Raw genomic sequence first — 25,251 nt, 5'->3', positions numbered from 1 at the left:
AGTGCGGTGAGCTGCAGCCTCTTGGCGCCGACATGCCTATCTTGATCCGCGATGCTGAAGTGCCACGCGCCAAAGTTTTGCTGAACCCTGGCGATGACGCGCATCACGTCGTCGTCCATCGTGTTGACGGGGAGCGTCGCGGCCTCGACTGGCCGTGGCGCCTTCTGGTTTTCCTCGTCGACAAGGTTGCTGGCAGAGGCGGCGCTTTGGTGCGTTGGCATGCTTGGAAAAGGTGGATGTGCTACAGGCTGCGCTTGTGGCCTCCGTGCATCGCGCCACGTCGAGCTTTATGTCCAATATCGCTGGGTGGCGGGAAACAGGTGAGGAAATGGTGGGAAACGGTTGCGTGTTCATAGAACGCCATCAGTTAAGGGAAACTTACAATATAAAGGAACATCGAGGTAGCACAAGAAGTAGATAATGATGAGATGAACACGGACCACACTAGGGAACCTGTCGATGATGAATTCATCAATCGCAGGTGGTTGTACAGTAGAAAGCGTTTGCCCACAACACACACGGCTTATTCCATCACAAACAGGTCGGATGGATCAATTGTATGCCACGTATACACATTGTCAAAAAGTAATGCGGTAGACCTTCTTTAACATATGCTAAAAATAAAATAAAAATAAAAAACAAGGACCTCGAGGTTAAATTAGCTGAGGGAATGGGTCATTTTGGTCATTTGACCAATATGGCCCATCCTATCAGTTAATTTAACATCAACACAACTTCCCATCCTGTCACCCATTCCATGGCTGATGCAGCCTGAGCACACTTAACTTGAGAGTTCTCCTAGATGAGCTATTGTGGAACAGCTAGTCCTTGCTGATATAGGATGCCTCTTCGCATCCTTATGGCGTATCCGAATGACAGCCCGTCCCCCAATGGCCAATACATGTTGTGTAGACAGAGCATATCACATATTTCTTATTAGAAGCAATCGTCTTTGTTATTATCGGTCTTCGCACACATTTCTGATTACAGACCTGTTTGCCATGTATCACACACATCTTGTTATATTGAACCATTTCTGTTCTCTTTTCTCAACGCAAACAGTTCATCGAAGTGAACCGCATGCCGTATATCGCACACACCTTCATCTGCCTGACCATTTGTTTTGTGTTGCCTAATCACAAACAGTTCATCCTAGTGAACTATATGCTGTGTATCGCCACACGCCTTCATCTGGCTGCCTGTTTCTTTTGTTCCACCTCATCGCAAACAGTTAATTGAACTAAATGTATGCCCTGCATCGCACATGCAACTAAAATCTGAACCATGTTTGATGCATCCGTCATCGCAAACGTTTTGGACATTTTTGACGGTTCTCTGACACCACCATTTGCGATTATTGCATCGCACACATTTTCTCAAAGGGTCTCTGATCGTAGTGTCGCGTTAGCAGCATTCTGCAGTAGTGCCTTATACAAGAGTCATGGTGATCTTCACCTTTCCTTTTTACACGTTTTACTTTGGCAAGCACTATGTGTTGGAGAGATCTGGATATATATCTCCACTCGGATGTAGGTTTTCATAAAGTATTATTTTCACATTACCCTTGAGGTAAAAGGTTGGGAGGCGAAACTATAAGCCCCTATCTTTCTTTGTGTCCGATTGAAACTTTTTACCCATAAGTATCATGTGAGTGTTAGCAATTGTGAAAGACTAAATGATAGTTGAGTATGTGGACTTGCTGAAAAGTTCTTATATTGCCTCTTTCCGATGTTATGACAAATTGCAATTGCTTCAATGATTGAGATCATAGTTTGTTAGTTTTCAATGAAGCTTCTGATTCATACTTTACCTTGTGAATGAATTGTTACTTTGTCACAAGAAATTATATGAAAATATATGTTGTTGTTCTAAAGATGATCATGATGCCCTCATGTTCATATTTTATTTTATTGACACCTCTATCTCTAAAGATGTGGTCATATTTTTTATATCGGCTTTCGCTTGAGGACAAACGAGGTCTAAGCTTGGGGAACTTGGTACGTCCATTTTGCATCATGCTTTTATATTGGTATTTATTGCATTATGGGTTGTTATTACACGTTATATCACAATACTTATGCCTCTTCTCGCTTATTTTACAAGGTTTACAAGAAGAGGGAGAATGCTGACAGCTGGCATTCTGGACTGGAAAAGGAGCAAATATTAGAGACCTGTTCTGCACAACTCCAAAAGTCATGGAACTTCATGGAGAATAGTTTTGGAAAATATAAAAAAATATTGGGCGAAGAAAGCACCAGAGGGGGGCCACCTGCCATCCACAAGGGTGGAGGGAGCGCCCTACCCCCTGGGCACGCCCTCTGTCCTTGTGGGCACCCTGGCAAGCCCCCGACGCCCATCTTCTGCTATATGGTGTGTTTTGAACTGGAAAAATAAGAAGGAAACTTTCAGGACGAAGCGTCGCCGTCTCGAGGCGGAACCAGGGCAAAAACAATCTAGGGCTCCGGCGGAGCTCTTCTGTCGGGGAAACTTCCCTTCGGGAGGGGGAAATCATCGTCATCGTCATCACCATCGATCCTCTCATCGAGAGGGGGTCAATCTCCATCAACATCTTCACCAGCACCATCTCCTCTCAAACCCTAGGTCATCTCTTGTATCTCATCTTTGTCTCAAAACCTCATATTGGAACTTGTGGGTTGCTAGTAGTGTTGATTACTCTTTGTAGTTGATGCTAGTTGGTTTATCCGGTGGAAGATCATATATTCAGATCCTAAATGATAATTAATACTCCTCTGATTATCAACATGAATATGCTTTGTGAGTAGTTACGTTTGTTCCTGAGGACATGGGAGAAGTCTTGTTATAAGTAATCATGTGAATTTGGTATTCGTTCGATATTTTGATGAGATGTATGTTGTCTTTCCTCTAGTGGTGTGATGTGAACATCGACTACATGACACTTCACCATTGTTTGGGCCTAGGGGAAGGCATTGGGAAGTAATAAGTAGATGATGGGTTCCTGGAGTGACATAAGCTTAAACCCTAGTTTATGCATTGCTTCATAAGGGACTATTTTGGATCCATATGTTTCATGCTATCGTTAGATTTATCTTAATTCTTCTTTCATAGTTGCGGATGCTTGCGAGAGGGGTTAATCATAAGTGGAAGGCTTGTCCAAGGAAGGGCATCAGCCAAGCACCAGTCCAACCACATATCAAATTATCAAAGTAATGAATGTGAATCATATGAGCATGATGAAAACTAACTTGACAATAATTCCCATGTGTCCTCGGAAGCGCTTTGCTTTATATAAGAGTTCGTCTAGGTTCGTCCTTTGCTACAAAAAGGATTGGGACACCTTGCTGCACCTTGTTTACATTTGTTACTTGTTACCCATTACGAATTATCTTATCACACAACTATCTGTTACCGATAATTTCAGTGCTTGTAGATAATACCTTGCTGAAAACCGCTTGTCATTTCCTTCTGCTCCTCGTTGGGTTCGACAGTCTTACTTATCGAAAGGACTACGGTAGATCCCCTATACTTGTGGGTCATCAGCTGGTTATTGTCTTGGCGGCCTTTGAAACTGTGCTGGGGCGAACTGACCTCGTTCCTTAGGTGCGGCCTCGACCTGGCCAGGCTCTCCTGCATGGCAAGGGAGGCCTCCTCGAGGCGATCTTCTGCTAACTTGCTCTTCTTAATGCTCTCCTTGATCTCTTGAAGACCGGTTTCTCCGGCTTATCTTTGTGTCGTGCATTGGTACTGGATGTATGATCGCCAGTACACCTATGCATGAGTTCGGGTAGCAAACGTGAATGTTTGCTGCACCGACACCATGCATGGTCCTCAATTCAATATTTAAAATATACAGTAAACTAAAACATGAATATTAAGTATAGTACTATGTACATGTAAATATTGTGTTTAGGTCTCTCCATCTACCGCCCCCTCACCACACATACTTCCTGTATCGATCGATCTTCATCTCTTTGTTAATAGAGCTATTGGTATCCGATACATGCACGCTCATTATTTCTCTTCAGATTTCGATCTCCATTTATGTCACACCTGCCCTCACACACTCAACAAAGGTATTTCTCACACACAACCTTGTCGTGCTCTCCATGACAAGCTCTCCTCTCTCTATATCACTCTCCCTCCCTCTAGACACATATGTTGCCTCTGTAAAAAACCTTCACTACACGCACGCACACACAAAGTCCATCTAGGCCACTCTCTGGGTAACTATCCCCTCCATCCCTCACTACAGCTTTGCCGCATGATATCTCTGTGCCTTTCACATTCGAGGGTACGCCAGGCCACACTCACTCGATCTCTCCCTCTATATATGACTCGATTGACCTCGCTTTCTCGTGTCGCCTCTCTCACACATAGACGCTCCGAGTACACCTTTTGCATATTGGAGCAATGCAGATTGTCTGGGGGTAACCCTTCAACCTTAGATAAAATTGTGAAGGTCTTTTTTAGGATTATTCATTATATTTTTTTAAACATTTGGTCCCATAATAGAGGCTAAGGTGTCCCGTCTTTCTATGAGATGGTGGCTATCATTTTCGGTGGAGTAGACTTTGATCATTCAACTACGAACATGCGAGGACGTCATGCCTTAGCAATGGCTAAACCAAATCTGAGAGTTTATCGACCATGCCAGAGCACGGTCAACCTAACCAAGAAGTTATATTTCCTGCACGCAATCGAAGAACAAGAAAGAAACTGAAATTGCAATCTGAATATTGCGAATACAAGAGGAAAGCTTTATTAATGAAAGTGGGGTTATGTGACATCTTGGTCTAGTCATAGAGCACAAACGAAGGACGTCCAGTTGCAGCTAAGGCAAACTTTTAATCTAAACAAAACCCAAGGAAAAAAGCTAATAGATTGATCCACTTATATAGGAGCAGGGGATGGCGGCCAAGGAGGTGGGAGGACATCCAAGGCAGCCTAAAACTAACCCTAGGTCGTACAAGGCTCATGGGCCCAAGTGGAGGTGATGCAAGTGTAACACCTTTGGACTTGTAGTTTGACTCGAATCCTGCGGCAGCGTCAGATTGCTTCGTCAATATCTCAATACTCTAGATGAATTCTGATGAGGACATGGCTACCTTGGATATGATCCCAAATATTGCATATGTGTATTTATTTGAGGTGATTTCTGATAAAACTTATGCAATAAGTTATATATGCTATATGAAACAAAAGTACTTCACTTCTTTTTGTTTCTTGCCTAATTGGAGAACTACCAGACACTTATACAATCGCATATGAAGATAAGGGAAAAAGATACGTTTAGGTGTTGTTCAATAAGTTCTCTCACGTCACTTTTAGCCCAAGAGAAGATAGAGTCAAAGTCTCTTATGTTCTGGACTCAGATTCGGACTGCATAGACATACCTGACTCAAAACGCCAAGAACTCTTTCATCCAGACTCCGAATAGGGTAATTCTTGCTTTTTTCATGCACTTTCCATCCCAATTGGATTCACCTTCAAATTTGTACGGAGGGTTGAGATATTGACAAAATAATTTGACGTCGCAGTAGAATCCGAGTCAAACTACAAGTCCAAAGGTGTTGCATCACCTCCACTTGGGCCGATTGGCCTTGTATGACCTAGGGTTAGTTTTAGGCTACCTTGGTTCATCCTCCCACCTCCTTGGCCGCCACCCCTTGCTCCTATATAAGTAGATCAATCTAGTAGCTTTTTCATTAGGATATTTTATTTAAAACTTAGCCATTGCAACTTTGTGTAATTTATGTCCAACGACCAGGCCAAGACGGTTTACGGATCCCCACCATTATCAATACTTCATATATATTCACAATATTCAGATTGCTTTATCATATTCTTGCTTGTTCTTCGATTGCATGTAGGAATAGACCTTCGTGGTCAGGCTGATCGTGCTTCCAGCATCGTCAGTAACGTCAGGAGATCTGTTTAGCGATTGCTAAGGTGCAATGTCGTGCACATTTGTTGTCGGATAATCAAAGTCGGCTCCAACAAATAGATAGTTATCATCTCATTGAAAGATCGCTACACCCTTGCCTCTATCAAGTGGTATCAGTTTTCAGGTTGCTCGGTGAGAATTTCCAGTTATCCCCAAATTAGATTTATTTCCTTACCTACTATCCAAGAAAATGCCATAAAAAGTTAGATCTATTCATCCTTTATCCAAGCCAGTTTGAGCCTTTCCAATTTTCTTTTCATTGTTTGCATAGTTGAATTATCGATTGCATCGTCATGTCATGTTGTTGGTTTTACTGTCTAGTTCCTTTAGAGTTTTGAGTTCTGTTCACATTAGTCACGCTGCCACTGCATCATTATCACTTCTGCTGTCCCACATCCCATCCATCAATTTCCACCACGTGCTACCCATCGTTCATTGTCATACTCATTGTTGTGGTCGTTCGCATCTTCACTTGATCTAATCTGCATCTAGTTTATGTTGGAAAGACAGAAAAAAGGAGAAAAAAGGAGTAAAAAGTGATAGAAAAAAGTAAGAAAAGTGTGAGAAAAAAGAGAAAAGAAAAAAAACATGCATATCTACCTGAATTCGGGTTGGAATCTGTTTTTCAAACTATTCAGTAAAACAGGCATATCTTCCTCATATGAAGTCCGCTTTCGCTGCAAAAGTACTTAAATTCAAGCTATCGACGAGCCTCATCTGAATAGTTCATCAAGCTAGTTCATTATTTTGACTTCGAAATCAGCTTCTAAATAGGACCTCCCCCCCCCCCGGAAGTTCGAACATAGTTTGTTAAAGTTTTTTGTGCAAGTTTTTGAATTTTTTTGCCTCCTCATACCAACTAGGAATTGAGTGATTCTTTTTGTGTTTGAAAGATTCATTCAGTACCATTCTTGAGAAGAAAATTAGCATAAAAGTGGCACAAACTTTTCCATAGGAAAGTTGGAGATAGATTTTTTGGTATATACTACTTGGCAGTTGTTTCTCGTCATTATCTTTACTGCTATTGTGATATCCACTTATATATTATTGTCTGGAGCTACTTCATATCCTTTATTGCTGCTAGTTGTGCTACGCCGTGACCTCATTAGTGTTCTAGGCTCGCGTCTCTTGTTTGGTCTAGCCTAGGACCAGCACATCACCATCGTTGAGCGTTTATTCAACATTGCATCTCCGAATTCATTATTGCTAATCTGTTGCTACCATATAATTAAACCTTTCAAGCACCACATATTTCTACACCACGTATACATATGTTCACTTGGTAATCGCTTTACTAAATCTTCGAAGTTATTCAACACCGCTGGTTGCCAGTCAGCACTTGCCGCATGGTAAGAACTTGTAAGACATTGATATTTGCTTTACTGTGAGCATTTTTCCACCACATCCTAGTAGTTCATAGGAACATTATTCTAGAATTTCGTTCTTGTTTCTACTAATCATGACAGGATCCACGTTGTCGGATCATGGGCTTCGTCGATCGTGGGAGACTTGCCACCACCTAAGAAAATACAACAACTGTCACGAGAGGTGCAAGGACATCAGAATGTGCATGGTCAGGTTAATGTTTCCATGCCATCCTTTAATTGTTGTTTTAGGCCTGATTTATATATTGAACGGGAGTACAAAATAAATGTTATATTTGCTTCCCATAATTTTGGTGAGCGTCAAAAATTCCGAGCCGCGGTTAGTACTTTCAGTAGCTTTGCTTTAGTTTGGTGGAGTGAACATTCTCGGTTAAATCCTGACTATATACCTACTACTTGGGATGGTTTAAACTTTTCATGAGAGATAAATTCATTGACGTTTATTATACTCGCAGCATGGTTAAAAAATTTACAACACTTAAAGCAAGGTAGTGCCACCATAACAAAATATTATGATGATTTATAAACTACCTTGTTGCACTCATTTTTAGAAGAAAGTGAAGAAGATTCTATGGATAGATTTTGGGGAGGATTAAATTGTGATATTCAGGAGATACTAACTCATGAAGAGTGTTATCCCATGGACCGTTTACGGATCTCCACCATTACCAACACTTCATATATATTCGCAATATTTCAGATTCCTTTATCATATTCTTGCTTAGTCTTCGATTGCATGCAGGAATAGACCATCGTGGTCAGGCTGATCGTGCCTCCAGCATTGTTAGTTATCTCAGGATATTGGTTTAGCGATTACTAAGGCGCAATGTCGTGCATGTTTGTAGTCGGATCGTCAAAGTCGGCTCCACCAAATTGATCCTTATTATCTCATTGAAAGATCAGGACACACTTTCCTCTATCAAATTCGAAAGTTAATCCAACTGGGTTGAAAGTGCACAAAATAAACTTTCCAACAAAAGAAGAATCACCCAATTCAGAGTCCAGATGAAAGAGTTCTTGGCGTTTTGAGTCAGTTATGTCTGTGCAGTCCGAATCTAAGTCCAGAACATGGGGCACTTGGACTCTAACTTCTCTTGGGCCAAAAGTGACATGAGAGGACTTTTTGAATAGCACAAAATCATTTCGTTTGATGCAAGATGACTTCCATAACATCACCTAATCATTTCCCTTTCCTTTGTCTTCACATGTCATTCGTACAAGTGTTCAAAAATTCTGCATTTAGGCGTGCAATAAAAATAGGTGAACTATTTTTGTTCTGAATAACATAAGTAAATTCTTGCAAAATTCTTATAACTAATCACCTCACAAGTATGCATGTATGAAAAAAATTGGTTGTATCCAAGGTAGCCATGTCCTCATCACCCCACCCACCCAAACATCGATGGGTTGTGCCCCCGGGAGAATATCATGTGCCCCTACAACTTAGATGCTATATAGTGATACAAGTTCTTGGGAGATGGTAAATATGAGATCTAGTGGCTCATAGGAGGTCTTAATATTTTTGCAAAAAAACTTTAATGAGTTTGGGAATTATTTATCTTCATGTTTCGATCTCCATTTATGTCACAACTGCCCTCATGCTCTCAACAAATGTATTTTTCACAAAAAACCTCATCATGCCCTCCATGACGAGCTCTCCCTATCTCTTTACCTCTCTTCCTCTCTCTCTCTATACACATACATAGCCTATGTAAAAAAAACCTTCACTGTGCGCACACACACAAAGTCTATCTAGGCCACGCTCTCGGTAAGTATCCCCCTCCAGCCATCACTACAGCTTCGCCGCATGATACTCTATGTGTCGTATTTTACATTCGAGTGTATTCTAGGGCACACTCACTCGATCTCTCCCTCTGTATAGAACTCGATTGACCTCGCTTTCTCGCATCGTCTCTCTCACACATAGACGCTCCCACTACGCCTCTTGCGTAGGCAAAACTATGTAGATTGTCGGCGGTAACCCCCCAACCTTAGATAAAATTGTGATGGCCTTCTTTAGGATTTTATAGATTATATATTTTTTAACATTTGGCCCCACCCTCCCGAACACCGATTGGTTGTGCCCCTCCCCCCCGGGAGAATATCACGTGCCCCCACACCTTAGATGCTATATGGTGATATGATTTCCTATGAGCTGGTAGATATAAGATCTAGCGGCTCACATGAGGTCTTAATATTCTTGCAACAAATCCTTAATGAGTTTGGGAATTGCATAGAGTTAGTACAGAAACTACTCAGGTGGCATTAGATCCCATATCTAATGGCCTCGAAGCTCGTATCACTGTAGCATCCAAGATGCGGGAGCACCTCATATTCTCTCATTTGCAAGAATATCAGGTGCTACCACACCTCAGATGTTGTGGTGATACAAGCTCCATGGAGCCATTGGATCTGAGATCCAACAAGTCCTAGGTTGTTCAACTGGTTATTTTAGCAGGTCTCACTTCTTATGATGTGTCAATAACAAAGGCATTGTCCATCACTTATATTACGGGACACAATTGGACCCGTCTGTTGTTTGGGTACAATCTGAAGCCCTCTTATCAAGTGCAGTTTACTTTAACAAACACGCCAGAATTAGTCCTTCTCGCCTTTAAAAGAAGGAAAGGAAAAGACTGGATCCAGGTCATGGAGCCGGAGGAAGTTCGAATTGCTAACGTGCACTATCGCTTAAGAAGGGTGCGTAGCACACATACAAAGCAGAAGTCTGAAATCACAGCAGACCACAGACGAGCACTGTTGTCTCGCACATCAGTACCACCACCAACATCAGATCAAGCACTGGCTCTGGCACTGGCTCAAGCACTGACATGGTAGCAGCTCAGTCTGATCCACCGGAGGATTGGGCGCCTACCACATCAGTGGATCAGGGTGATCTACCAAAGTATCGGGCACCGACCCCAGCACCTACTCCAACATCGGCACCAGCTCTGAAAGGAGCACCGTCTTCGGCAGCAGCAGCAGCACTACCAGTCACACAGCCACGGGCACCAGCAATGGCTCCGACATCGGCACCAACGCTTGAGCTTGCACTTGCATCTACTCTGGCCTGTGCAGCGGCAATGGAACCAGTGCTTGCACCCTCAACGGACTAGGCTGCAGTTCGCACTACATTTACCAAAGTCCTTACAAAAACCGACATCTCCACCTTCTTTGTAAGCGTTGGCAGCCCAATTGCTTCGTTCTTTTTTCTTTCCATGTTGTTTCACATGATTCACTATGTTGATCTAACTATTTGTGTATGTCTTCTTGTTTGCAAACAAAAATTCCTAGAGCAATGAGGGTGTCATTCAATAATCCGGACGACCGTGGCCAAGTTTCTCTTACCATGCACGACCTTGGTGTGAATGAACCTGCGCAATATATCGTAAGTAGAAAGGATGGTCACATGATGATTGATGCTAAAGGATGGTTAGGGTTCCAAAGTCGATCAAATATTGCTGTTGGGGATGATGTCAGAATTGAACTTTCTCTGCAAGGAGAGCTAGTCCTAATCAACTTTGAAAATCTTCAGTACCAGCACACGACTGCTGAACTGATCTATCCTCTTAGAGCTTTTGATGTATCTATCAAAGTGGCCCGCCAGATGTGTGGTCTTGAATTTTATAAAGCCGAGTCATGGAACATGTGTCTACAGAAAATTGGAATCAGTTTTGATCAAATTCACAAATATGAGCCTTTTGAAAACATAGTTTTGTGTCAAGTATGTTAGATTTTATCATTGATATATATATATATATATATATATATATATATATATATATATATATATGTATGTATGTATGTATGTATATGTTATGTGGTAATCATGTGCCTTGTTTTTTTTTGACGGGATCATGTACCTTGTTGTTATGCATATTTTTGGAATGATTTGTATTGTGTAATTTATATTTGTACCATTTACGCTTGCACAGGCAACATCGTTTTCTCTAGATATATTAACCTATTGAAAATAAATATGTAAGTTTTAATCATTCAAAATTGTGTACCCTCCTTAATTAATTAACTTTCAATACCATTGGAAGAAAATTCTATTTCCAAATTAATTATTGTGCACTTTGACTTTATGAGGAAAAATAGAAATGGATGTATTAGTATTGTGGAATTAGGAAATGCCTACACTTCTTTACAAAAGAACAAAATTCCAGATCTTTTGGAATACGTAAACAAACATTAATACACCATTTTTAGTGAATAGTAGATATTCATTCAGTAGTATGTTGGACGTAAACACAATTTGATCTGGCTAGAAAAAAATTGACAATAAATACATAAGAATGTAGCACAAAGTCTTGTAGACTCTCACATACTTGATACTGTTTCGTGCATGATAGTCAAATAGATAACGTTTATGCCCTATAAAATTAACATTTAGTAACTACCGTCAATCCGCCAAATTTGAATCAACCGAAAATATTAGAACCTCTTGTGGGTTTGTAGGCATATCTCTAGTGAACATATCTATTACATGTTGGTTATTCACCCTTGAAGCTATTGCCAGTAACATGATAATCATGTTACCTTGCCCATTCCTCTACCGAAAATTTGAAGTTACAAAAGGGATGGATCATCTTGTAAGCAAACTATCACCTACAGTTAGACTAATTAAATTGATAACTTTGTAAGATCAGTTTGATAGAGCTTAGATCGGAGTAGGCTAGTAGATCCGGTGAACCTACCTTTTCCAGGTGCGGATGAGATCGATCCAGCGCCGGCCATGGTGGTGTGGTGACGGCGGCGATGTGGACAGAGATGGCGGCGGTGGTGTGCTTCCCGTAAGCACCGCGCTTACCCTAGATCGGTAGGGAGTGTTCGGTGGGGTTTGTGGCAGCGTTCAACCTCGTGAGTCATGCTCCGGCCCCCACCTCTTTATATAGCGCGGGTCACAAGGGCCCACCAACCATGGTTTGGTTGGGCGCCCCCGATCAGGGCGCGGGTCAAGGGCCCATCGAGCCGTTGGGCTCGATCCGGAGGAGATCAACCTAACATTCTCCCCCTTGATCTCAACTTCACTTTTAACCTTATACTTTCTATTTTATTTGTTTCATCACATATTCGTACACAGAGCATGTTTCATCGTCACAGCTTAAATGCCGATAGAATCATACAGCTACAACATACATTTTGTTCAGAAACAAATTCTGTTTCTTTTTGGGCCTATCCAGGAATCATAAGGCTTTCCCTTAAACCCATGCCGGCTAAGTGTTCCTTGAACACATTGGGTGGTAAGCCTTTCGTTAGCGGATCCGCAAGCATATCTTTTGTCTTTATATGCTCAAGACTTATAGTTTGATCCTGGATTTTATCTTTCACAACATAATACCTTATCTCTATTGTTTTGGCAGCATTACTCGACTTGTTGTTGTGAGCGTAAAATACCGCGGGCTGGTTGTCGCAGTACATCCTTAGTGGCTTGTGAATACAATCTACCACTTTCAAGTCGGGTACAAATTTCTTTAGCCATATCGCCTGCCCCGTGGCTTCGAAGCATGCTATGAATTCTGCATACATCGTAGATGATGCAACTATCGACTGTTTTGAGCTTTTCCATGAAATAGCTCCCCTAGCGAGGGTGAATACGTATCCTGACGTGGATTTTCTATCATCTTTGTCCCCCACAAAATCTGTGTCTGAATACCCTTTTATCTCTAGGGAATCACTTCTCTTGTATATTAGCATGTAGTCCTTCGTGCCTTGTGCATACGCAATGATTTCTTTAGCATCTTCCAGTGCTCTATGCCTGGATTCTCTTGATATCTATCGAGTACCCCACTGATAAAGGCTAAGTCAGGGTGAGTGCACACTTGTGCATATTGTAAGCTGCCAACTGCCGAAGCATATGGTACTCCTTTCATTTGATCGATCTCGTCCTGGTTCTTGGGACATTGGAATTTCCCAAAACTATCGCCCTTAACTATAGGAGTAGGTGTGGCTTTACTCGCATGCAAATTATACTTTTTAAGAACCTTTTCTAAATATGCTTTCTGCGATAGTCCTAAGACTCCATTGTGTCTATCTCGGTGAATTTCTATGCCCAAAACATATGATGCTTCACCAAGATCTGTTATCTCAAAATTCAAGGATAAGAACATTTTTGTTTCTTGTAGTAGACTAACATCACTGCTAGCAAGCAGAATATCATCCACATACAAGATTAGGGAAATATATTTCCCATTTTTAAACTTTGCATAAATGCAGCTATCCTCAATATTTTCTTTAAATCCAAAACTTTTAATCGTTTGATTAAACTTTAGATACCATTGTCTAGAGGCTTGCTTTAATCCATAAATGGATTTCTTCAGGCGGCATCCCATATTTTCCTTGCCTTCCATGATAAAACCCTTGGGCTGTTACATGTAGACATTTTTCTTTAAATCTCCGTTGAGAAATGTCGTCTTTACATCCATTTGATGTAACTCTAAATCAAAATGAGCAACTAATGCCATTATGATTCTGAAAGAATCCTTACATGAGACCGGAGAAAATGTCTCATTGTAATCTATCCCTTCTCCTTGTGTAAATCCTTTTGCCATGAGTCATGCTTTATAATTTTCTACATTCCCTTTAGAGTCATACTTGATTTTGTAGACCCATTTGTAGCCTACTGTCTTGGCTCCTTTAGGAATTTCCTCTAAGTCCCAAACATCCTGGGAACTCATCGATTTCCTCTCGTCTTCCATTGCCTTCATCCACATCGATGAATGAGGGCTTCTCATGGCTTCTTCATATGAGGTGGGATCTTTTTCCATATGAACCATTTCTGTGTTATAAACTTTAAAGTCAGTAGAAATAGCTGACTTTCTTGGTCTTGTAGACCTTCTAAGGGCCTCAGTTTCTGGCACATTATGTGCCTCAACTTCTGGCACTCATTCTAAATTTTGCTGCTGCACCTCCCTTTCATGCTCAACAACAGGTTCAGTTGGCTCCTGACAGACAGGTTCCGGGTCTACCCCCATAGTTTTCATGGGTGGAGTTGCAACCGGTAGTGAGAAAAATGGCTACTGAATCATCGGATTAGGTGCATGCACCCTCTTCTCCTCAAGATCAATTTTCCGAGCTACCAAGATCCTCCTCATCATTTCATCCTCTAAGAAGACTGCATGTCTCGTTTCTACAAACTTTGTATATATGTCTGGGCAGTAGAAACAAAAACCCTTTGATCTGTCTGGATAGCCAATGAAGTGGCAACTCACTGTTTTGGGGTCTAACTTTGCAATGTTTGGATTAAACATTTTGGCCTCAGCAGGGCACCCCCCACACCCTGAAGTGTTGCAGGGAAGGCACCCTTCCTGTCCATAGCTCGTACGGTGTTTTGGGCACCGATTTGCTTGGTACTCTATTGAGAATGTGAATGGCGGTTTTAAGTGCCTCCATCCATAATCCCAATGGCAAGTTGGAATAACTCATAATGCTGCGCACCATATCCATAAGTGTACGGTTGCGCCTTTCAGCTACTCCATTTTGCTGAGGCTTGCCCGACATTGAATACTGGGCTACTATGCCAGTATCCTGCAAGAACTTTGCAAAAGGTCCAGGGACTTGGCCATATGGTGTGCGCCGACCGTAGTACTCTCCCCCACGGTCGGACCTGACTATCTTTATTCTTTTATCATGCTGATTTTCAACTTCAGCTTTGAATATTTTAAATTTATCCAACGCTTTAGATCTTTCTTTGATTGGATAAATATATCCATAGCGAGAGTAATCATCTGTGAATGTTATGAATGAGTCATATCCATCCACACTTTTCACTGGAAATGGTCCACAAATGTCAGTGTGGATGATTTCTAGTGTGCCTGTGCTATGGATTGCACCTTTTTGATTTGTTTTATATACTTTCCTTTAATGCAATCTATGCATTGTTCTAAGTCTGATAATTCCAACGGAGGAAGAATTTCACTCTTGACTAATCTTTCTATTCTCCCCTTGGAAATATGGCCCAAGCGATAGTGCCATAATTTCGATGAGTCGAATGTTCTCTTTCTTTTCTTTTGTTCTTTATTCGACACGGAAACATGTTCTTTCACATTGCATACAGAATAAACTTTTTCACGAAGTGATAACAAATAAAGCTCATCGTGTAGTAAAGCATCACCCACATAAGCATTATTATACCAAATGGCACACTTACCATGTCCAAAATAACATTCATAATTATCTTTGTCCAAACAAGAAACACTGATTAAGTTTCTATGACATGATGGAACAAATAAAACATCTCTAAGTAGAAGATTGAATCCGTCAGCTAACTCCAAGGAGATGTCATCGACAGCTTCAACTTCTGCTTCAACTCCGTTTGCCACTTCAATGCGTCTTTTGCTTCTTAGTGTAGTCCGCGTCGAATGGAATCCCTGTAAAGAATTTGCAACATGAACAGTTGCTCCTGAATCAATCCACCAAGTGGATTTTGAAAATTGTGTATACAAGGATTCATTGACAAATGAAACTATATTGTTACCTCTTCTTGCCATGACTGACTTCAGCCAGGCAACACAGTCTTTCTTGTAATGCCCTTTCTTCTTGCAGTGGAGACAAGTGTCTTTGTCCACTAAGACAGGCTGTTGCTGATGATGATGTTGATAGGGGGCTTTTCCATGCTTTGAAGGAGAACCTTTGTTGTTTTGATTATAATTTTTTTTCTTGTGATCCTTCACATAGTTGAGTGAACCACCATGTGCAGCTTTGAGTATGTCCTCTTCTTGGACACACATTGCTATTGTCTTTTCAATGTCCCATGTTCCGGGTGACATATTATAGTTTACAACAAAAGTTTCAAACTCCTTTGGCAGTGAAGCCATGACCAGGTGGACCAGGAGCTTTGGTTTGATCTCCGGATCCTCATCCATGGTCTTTAGCTTTGCTGCCATATTGCTCATCCTCAGGATGTGCTCTCTTATTCCATGACTGCCACCTGTGTAGTGTTCTGTCACTAGTTGCTCTAACACCTGGGTGGCATATATCTTTGAAGAGCCAGTAAACTGGCTCTTTATCTTTGTAAGCAACTCCCCTGCGGAAGTGCACTCTGCAATGGAGCCCACAATGGTGCTCTCGATTGTATTCTTTATAAATGCCATGCACTTTTTGTTTGCATTGACCCACTTTTGGTTTTCTATGAGGTAGGACATCTCCAAAGGAGCATAGTCCCCCCTCTTTTTAGACCATGCATCATCATCATCAGTGGCCTCTCTTACTGGCTCTATGGGTCTGACCGGCTGTGGTTCTTCCACAACCCAATCCAGATCAGCACAAATAAATGCCAGTTCTACTTTCTTCCTCCACTCAGTGTGGTTGTCACCTCTGAGTGTCGGAACTTCTTTTAGGCAACTCATCAAGTGATGGCCTCCTGAAATCACAATTTAAGTGACATCAGTATAATAATCATATGCAATAATCTAACGTTGGTCAAACTAAACATACAATTGTCTGTGCAATTAAATATATATTATCGTTGGGTAAAAATATTAGAAATAAATGCACCTTTAACTTTCAATAATAAAACATGATCATGTTATTAATAACGTTGGTCATAAAAATAACATAATCATATTCATTTTAATAACCACTTTAACATGCTCTTAAAAACATAATTCTATCTAAACTTTTATTTTCTTTGTAAAAGAGCACTAATAATTATTTACGCAGTGGAAAAACATGAATAAAAATTCACGAACTTTTTACTCTCTACAGAAACTTTTCTTTGACCGAATAAAAAATCATGAACTTTTTTATTTTCTTTATAAAATTCATGAACTTTTCTTTTTCTGAACATTTTTTATTTTCTTTTTCAGAACTTTTTCTGTTTTCTAAACAAAAAATTACGTTGGAAATTTTTTGAATAGATATACTATTTGAAATCTGCCCAAAAAACTGGACAAGATAACAAAAAAAATGTAGCAGTGCCCAGCGCGCGCGGCAGCAGGCCTCAGCCCATCGCGCGCGGCTGCGCCTGCGAGGCAACGCCCGCCTGGCTGGCCACGACCCAGCGCGGGTGAGGGTCGTTGTGGCCTGGTCCGACTGACCAGAGGCCCGCCTTCTTTCGGCCCAAAAGCCCAGTCGGGGGCTAGGGTTTCTTACTTTCTTTCGTGGTCGTCCGATGCGATCCGACGGCCACCCGCGGATCTCGCTGGATCAAAACAGCGCCCGGTCGCCCCAATCGAAACCCTAGTTCATTTCTCCCCGCGCGCCTCTCTCTAACCCCGCGGCTCTCTCTCGCGCCGGCGGTGAGCTGCTCAGCCACGCCGCCCTGCCAGCCAGCGACGGCAATGAACGCCGGCGCCACTCTTTCCCCTTCCCCTTCCTTTCCTTTTCCCCAGAGAGAGCGGGACGCATGCTGCGCCCTCCTCTGCTCACCTTCCTCTGTCCTGCACGCCGGACCATCGTGTCATGCCAGCTCGCCGGCGAGGGCGTCAACGACCACCGCGCCGTGCCGCAACGCTCTTTCCTTTCTCCTTTCCCTCTCTTTTTCTCCCCATCCACCGAATCCAGTGGCAGAGAGCGGCGAGTGAGGCGCGACGGAGCGCTTCCCTGTGTGTCTGGCGACGATCTGTGGTGCTGTTGCCTCCCTTTCGCCGGTGACGCGTTTCACTTAGCAGAAGCGCGCCGCCGTCGAACGACGTGGCTGCGGTGCCCCCTTTGCCCTTTGCAGGGTGGTTGTTCGTCCCCACACCTCGGCTTGCCGATGCGTGTGGGGATCAAGAGGAACAGGCGCGGCCTGACGACGACGCTCTTTGCCGGCGGCCCAAGGCCTTCTCCGGTCAACTATTGGTTCTTTTTTATTGCTTTTCTTTGCCCTGGTAGGGTTCTTTGGGGGGGGGGGGGATCTCTTTTTATTTTCTGTTTTTGTTTGTTTGTACCGAAATCATTTAGCCCGATCTGGCTATCCAATACCATTGATAGGCCTTAGATCGTAGTAGGCTAGTAGATCTGGTGAACCTACCTTTTCCAGGCGCGGATGAGCTCGATCCAGCACCGGCCATGGTGGTGTGGTGACGGCGGCGATGTGGACAGAGATGGCGGCGGTGGTGTGCTTCCTGTGAGCACCGCGCTTACCCTAGATCGGTAGGGAGTGTTCGGTGGGTTTTGTGTCAGCGTTCAACCTCGTGAGTCGTGCCCTGGCCCCCACCTTTGTTATATAGCGCGGGTCACAGGGGCCCACCAACCAGGGTTTGGTTTGGCGCCCCCGTTCAGGGCGCGGGTCAAGGGTCCGTCGAGCCGTTGGGCTCGATCGGGAGGAGATCAACCTAACACAATTCTGTATTCACAGTGCCTTCTAAGGCCAAAAATTCAATTACCATGTCGCAATAGAGCTCATAGAAAATCAACACTTCAGTTTCAAATTGAGAAAACTTTGTAGACATGGCTACAACTTTTATACACCTGGACAATGAAACTGCAGCATCTTCCTTTTATCAAAAAACAGCGCATAGTAAACACAGTTGTGTGGAGCCGCAGACCAAGATATATATGTGTCGGCACCCATGCACATCTAGCCGGCTGTTGCGAGAAGGTCCAGAGATTGCAATCAAAAATCATGTACAGAATAATGGTCAGGCTACATCCTGGAGACTGTCTACACTAAAAACATCGTGTATTCTAGAAGAAAGGAAATATGGTATTTATAGATGATTGTCCATAACACAAGAAATATCATGTAGTGTGTCGTTCCATTAATCCTTAATTAACCTATGAGAGTTCTTTAACTCGACCATATGTAACATAGTATTGAGATTGGTAAAATAATAATAACATTAGATATAGTCTTGTGAAATTTTATTATAATCATGTAATTGTTTTAAGCAACAATTTGAAGGTGCATCTTGTAGAATTGCCAAATGCACATAGTATGTCATTCAAGTAATTCTTTGAGTAACTTGTTAAATTATATGAACTCCTAAGTAACATACAGCAAGATGTTGTCGATATAGTTCTCCATTTGTCTCCTCACACCTCATGCATGTACTGGCAAGATGTAAAGTAAACTAAGGGGCTATTTGGATTGCAGTCGCTGCTCGGCTGACCAATTTTTTGGTCGTTGACTGCTTGCACATGCTCCATTTGGATCAGCATCGGAGATTCAGAACCACGCCAATTTTTTGGTCGCCTGGTTCGCTTTCTACGCCCGCATGTTGGCAAGCTCCTGGCGACCAAATCCTTTGCCAATTTTTTGGCGTGCCAATTTTGGCGTGGTTGGCCAGGGCATGATTCAAACAGCCCATAAATTACGGTTTCTACTTTTTATCTTTAAAATGTTTTATTAGGTCTAAGGCACAGGCTACATGTAAGTTCTTGCTTTGCTAAGACATTAGAAACATGAAGTCAAGGGGAAAATGACATCAATAACGTACATACCACACTGCTCGATGTGAATCTTTCTCGCTCTCTTCAGGTCCACAGAAGGCACAATAGCGAACCTATAAGGATGCTTGGATGTTTCCGTAGAATGTTGGCACAGCCAGTGAAGAAGTCCTCGGGTTCCAGCCAGGAAGCTACAGTCGATTCCAAGGAAATGTGCCTCGACACCGGATGTGGAATTTTGAGGCAACATGTGGTGGACCAAATGCTTTTACTTGTAGACCTTTTCCCCTTTTCCTAGGTAGAGTGACACTAAACCAGAGCTATTCCTAAAGTACATCAAAGGGACTGATTCATCATGTAAAAAGAACAGTAATATATATATATATATATATATATATGAGCATTACAATATACTTATTATTACTACGGGAAGTTAGAGCTACAGTTTTTATAGAAATATAACTAATTTTGGTAGTCTTACAACTGATGCAATTCAAGCAGCACAATTTCTCGTAAGCTCCTCTAGATAATCTGAAACAGAAGTAAAAAAAAGTTGTAGCATGAAGGTTATAGAACATACACTCGTAGCATATAATTCATTTGGTGGAAGAGCTTAATTATGCAATACCAAAAATGAAACATATCGGTTATGTAGTGTAAAACCTGCACTTTCCATGCTTCTATGCAATTTTATGGTTGTTCCCAAAGAGGAAAGGATGAATAATATATTATGACTGATTCAAGCCCCCCCCCCCCCCCCCCCAACCAAAAAATGGAATTTGCACTGGATTAACAATTGATGCCTCGAATTAGACCTAAAGTATCCAACATCCAACACGTCAACTTTCATAGAATTATATGCATGAAAAACATGTTAAATGGTTGGAAAGATTACATAGTTTGGTGTCCTATTTTTTCTTACCTGACCAATATCTTGCATACATACAAATCAGATACAAAGAAACAGTGTCAAATCAAATACACATTCTGACAAAGTTATATTGTGAAATCTTGTATAGTAGGTGAGTCTACACTTCTCATATACACAATGCACACCATTGATGATTTCCTTGTAAGTTTTTGCTACATCATGAAATATGTATACAAAAGTTTTGTTTAATTTCAGAAAATGTAGCAACTGCTACATGAAGGTTATAATATGCTTGTTCAGCATATCACACGGGTGAGACATCAGTATGTATAAACCTGAGTTGAACAATTGCTCTTGTTCACCTCCTCTTCTTCTATGATTGAGAAATCAGATAAGCCCCAAAAGCAACAAAAGTTAGTCCCATATGTCTGTCAGGAAAAAGGGAACTACTATTTAGCAACAACATTAAGCAAGATAACACTATTCAGCTAGACTGCTTAGAAGCATCTAAAAAATTCAAGTATCAAAGAAATATTATAACAGATCCACATATTCATGTTGTTGCCCATGTGGCTACCTATCTGCAAGTAATTGTTTGAATTGTATTGTACAAATTTATTCATACATGCAGAGTCGGCACGATCTAATGCATGGAAATGAGACAACAAAAAAGAATGCACGGGAAGATGATAAACACCCCAAAAAATGTCTGTACCCTGGTCTTCCTGTGAACTTCAAGTTTGGTCATATGATTGGGGGATTGGGGGCCATGGAAGGATGGAATATGGTTGCTGCTCCCTTTGGGTGGCTTCTCTAGGACCCGAGTTCGAATTTGTGAATGCAAGCCCAGTAGCAGAGGATACAACAGCAAGGTCAATATGATATAGGAACATCTGTCACAACAATGGCTGGAGGCCGGGAGCACATTGAGTGAAATAATCAACCATGATTTAGTTTAAGAATTCGGAAAAAATGGTACCACTGAAATTATTCACATAAATCAGACAAATTTGTTACATTTGTTGACATCTGTGCTAGCACAAATATTTCTGCCATATACACTGATTTGATGTCAAGTATGACAATAATTGAATGTTTGTAGCAATGGATCAACTCTTAATCACTGAGCTATTCTTGTTAATTTGTACCTATGGAGGGCCATAGGGGAAGAATCGATAACCTTAGATGGGAAACATCAATATACATGTTTTCACACCTAATTATTGATGTGAGTCTACAAGTTTTCATCCTAGTAATTCATAGGATCACACTGATAAAGTCCACAATTTTCATTGTATTTGATTAACAAGGAACTGAGGTATTTCTCTCTTTTTAGATCAAACATAGATCTCGCTATCTTCACAAAGGCCGAAAAACACATGCCCGTGATTTTTTGTGAAGCATCAACTATGGGAGAGGCCCTCACCTGAAAGTCAAACTGTTCTAATTAATAGCACCGGGGTGCAAAATTACACAGCTGGGCGCAGGCAGCCAAATGTGAGCTAACATGGCAAAGAGAATCAGAGCAATATCTCATAGACCAAATAGCACCAGTTAAACAGACCATCGTTTCTAATGCTTGTAATCCAATGGAACCGAAGCGACACGTGAGGATAGAAATACCAGAAAATACATAAAACCAATATGCTCATTAAAATTCATATTTTATCTAATTGCCAGTATATATAAAAAGACGCAGTCACATTATGTAAGTGGCTAGTGTTAGCCATACATCTGCACTTCATCGAACTTATCTATAACCAATCAAAAATTTATGTTCAATCTAAATGATTTTTGTAGCGACCAGACCTCAAACGGCCAAATCTTTGTGCATCAGTGTCATCCCTGGATAGGTAATGCTGACACGCACAATACTCGAGGATTTATAACAGAGTCTCAATCACACACTTATTACATCAAATGTCAAAAAAGATAACTTATTACAATAATATGGCTTAAGGCCATCTAAATAAGATAACAACGGAAGGCTTGAAAAATAAAGTGAGTCCATCAACTCCAACGACATAGCTGAGTGAATGACAACGACCTAGCGCACCTTACTCGTCGTCTGAAATGTCCGCAACATGATATGTTGCAGCCCGAAATGGGTCAGCACCTGGAATAAGCTGACAAAGTAACACAAAAGAGCAATGAACAGAACAAATGCTATCACTACATGCAAATGTGGCTGGTGTGTAGCTATATGGTTAATAGTTTTGCATAAAGCCAATTTTTCCCTACAACAAAGGAATATATTTTATTTAACTATCATGGTGGTTGTTAAACATTGAGAAGGTTCCTCCAACTCAATCCCAATTAAACAATATCAATTAACCCAACAAATTAATTTAGAGTGATGAGATCAACATGATAATCCAAGAACTAGATACTCAAGATGTCCATAACCGGGGACACGGCTAACCATGATTAGTTTGTACACTCTGCAGAGGTATGCGCACTTTCCCCCACAAGACTCGATCTCCTCCGTTAGATTTCTCGCACTACATGGTGTTTGAGAAATGGATGACTGAGACACAGTCTTTCAGAAACATTAACTCTTTACTTTGGATGGACAGTTACACCTACTTTCCCCTACATATGCTAGCCCATCACTGAAAGAGGTCATGCAACCTACTCAACTATGCTAGAGCCCATAATAGCATGTGGCTGCACACGGAAGTTTCTAGCATGAATAATCTTATGATCCCTCTGAGCCTGGGTGGCGAACCGTAGGATGATCAGACGGGTACTCCGGGACATCCTAGGAGAACACTGAATTCTCTAGGTGCCTGCAACCAATCCACCTAGATGTGTATTTAAGTAGCCACCTTAAGTTAACCATTAATTAACAATTCTCACATCTGTCATGGATACACTCAACCAATCCACGTCTACTAGCATAGCATAGCAACCTGAGCATAACGTAGAAGTAACTCCCAAATGTTTGATAATAAAAGGGCAATAGGTTCTACCTCATCATGTACTTCCCAATACCCACATGTTGTTCACATCCTAATCATGCAGTGTTTGAGGATTGGAAGTAATGCATAAAAACTAGGTAATAAAGGAATATGATCAAAGTGTTACTTGCCTTGCTGACGATCTGCAAACCCTAGAGACTCGTAGTAGCATGCTTCGCACTCTGGGAATTCTATCGCAAGAAACAATACCATACATAAGCACTCCAGCATAGAAGCACGGGTAAAACTCAAATAAGAATATCCAAATAAAAAGTTCAACTGAAGAGCTCCGATTTGCAAAAAGAATCAACTCAAACGGAGCAACGAAACTCAAGATACGAACAAAACAAGATCGTTTACTAATCTGGACTAAAGTAAAATTTTACAGTACCAAAATCATGTTCAAGTTGGTTAACTAGAAAGAGGGCTTCGAGACGAAAATTTAGACATTGGTTTCATCTAATTTGGATAAACGAGTAAAAAGATATACTAGACTAAAGATCAGGGCAGAAATCGCGATCAAAATAATCACAGATAAAACCCTGGAAAATAAAATGAAATGAACAGACTGACGAACAAACGTTCACTGTCTAAACCTAACCGGCGAACAACGTTCGTTAAAACGAACGAATGGACGAACGTCCGCTAAATAAATAAACCGGCAAAAAACCGAACCGATCTAATAAAAACGGATCTAGGGTTTTCTAGAAAAACCCGACGGTTTTTTACCAAAAAAAAACACGGCGGTCGACGGCGGTGGCTCCCGGCGGGATTTCGGCGGGGCGGGGCGATGTGTAGCGACAAGACCTCAAACAGTCTAGTCTCTGTGCATCAGTGTCATCCCTGGATCGGTAATGCTGACACGCACAGTACTTGAGGATTTATAACAGAGTTGCAATCACACAGTTATTACATCGAATGTCTCAAAAGAGAACTTATTACAATAATATGGCTTAAGGCCATCTAAAAACGATAACAGCGGAAGGCTTGGAAGATAAAATGAGTCAATCAACTCCAATGGCCTAGCTGAGTGAACGACAACAAATCACCCTTCTAGGCTCCCCCTTCTAGGCTCCCCCTAGGCGATCACCGCCGGTGGCCACTCCGGCCCCGGCGGCCACCCTTCCTTCCGCTGGTTGCCACTCCGGCGCCGGCGGCCACTGCCCTCCTGCCACTTGTCACTCCGAGGGTGGCAGCCACCAACCAAACTCTGGTTTCTTTGTGGGAAGAGTTGCTGCTAGGATGGTCATGGATCCTCCTTCACTCAACTTTGCTCAAGGTAAAGATTTTCAACACTCAATGAGGCAAAAGTTTGGTCATCCAGTGGTGTTTTCACCTGGTTTTCGCCAACGAGAGTTCACTTTGGTGGTTTCCTTCTGCCGTGCTCGTTTTCGGTTGGATTGTCACACGGTTAGTATCATGTTGCAGTCATGTTTTGGTGGTTATCCGCAAGGTTTCCGTGTGCTTCATCTCAAGGACAAAACTTTCAAGTTTTTTGTTGCCTCAAAAGCAGTGGGTTTTGAGATCTATAATCATGGTCGGGTGGTTGAAAAGGATTTTGAGTTAGTTTTCAATCTTTGGGACTTTGGAGGACCTAACTGGTTACGTGAAGAACAACTTTTCTATCGTGAGGAAGAAGCTTCTTGGACTTTGGTCACTAGTGGACCGTGCCTGCGATCTGCCGCCGACAGAGTCTCCGACGATCAACTCCGGCAGTCAGTTTTTGCTCGTTTGGCGAATATTCCGACCACCAGCAATAATGTGGCCTCGGACAATAATGTGCCCTTAATGCCCAAT

General features: G+C 41.8%; 1 protein-coding gene across 1 annotated transcript; it reads right to left on the bottom strand.

The window, feature by feature from the left end:
- Positions 1-15,513: 15,513 nt before the first annotated feature.
- Positions 15,514-16,655, bottom strand: LOC123094821 (uncharacterized). The gene is made up of 2 exons (XM_044516712.1): positions 15,788-16,655; positions 15,514-15,680 (listed from the first exon to the last, which is right to left on the bottom strand). Exons 1-2 carry the CDS (start codon positions 16,452-16,454, stop codon positions 15,634-15,636), a joined length of 714 nt encoding a protein of 237 aa, XP_044372647.1. The 5' UTR covers positions 16,455-16,655; the 3' UTR covers positions 15,514-15,633.
- Between the last annotated feature and the right edge of the window lie 8,596 nt (positions 16,656-25,251).

Source organism: Triticum aestivum, chromosome 4B (assembly GCF_018294505.1).
Source record: "Triticum aestivum cultivar Chinese Spring chromosome 4B, IWGSC CS RefSeq v2.1, whole genome shotgun sequence".
Taxonomy (NCBI): Eukaryota; Viridiplantae; Streptophyta; class Magnoliopsida; order Poales; family Poaceae; genus Triticum; species Triticum aestivum.
This window is presented reverse-complemented; position numbering and strand designations above follow the sequence as displayed.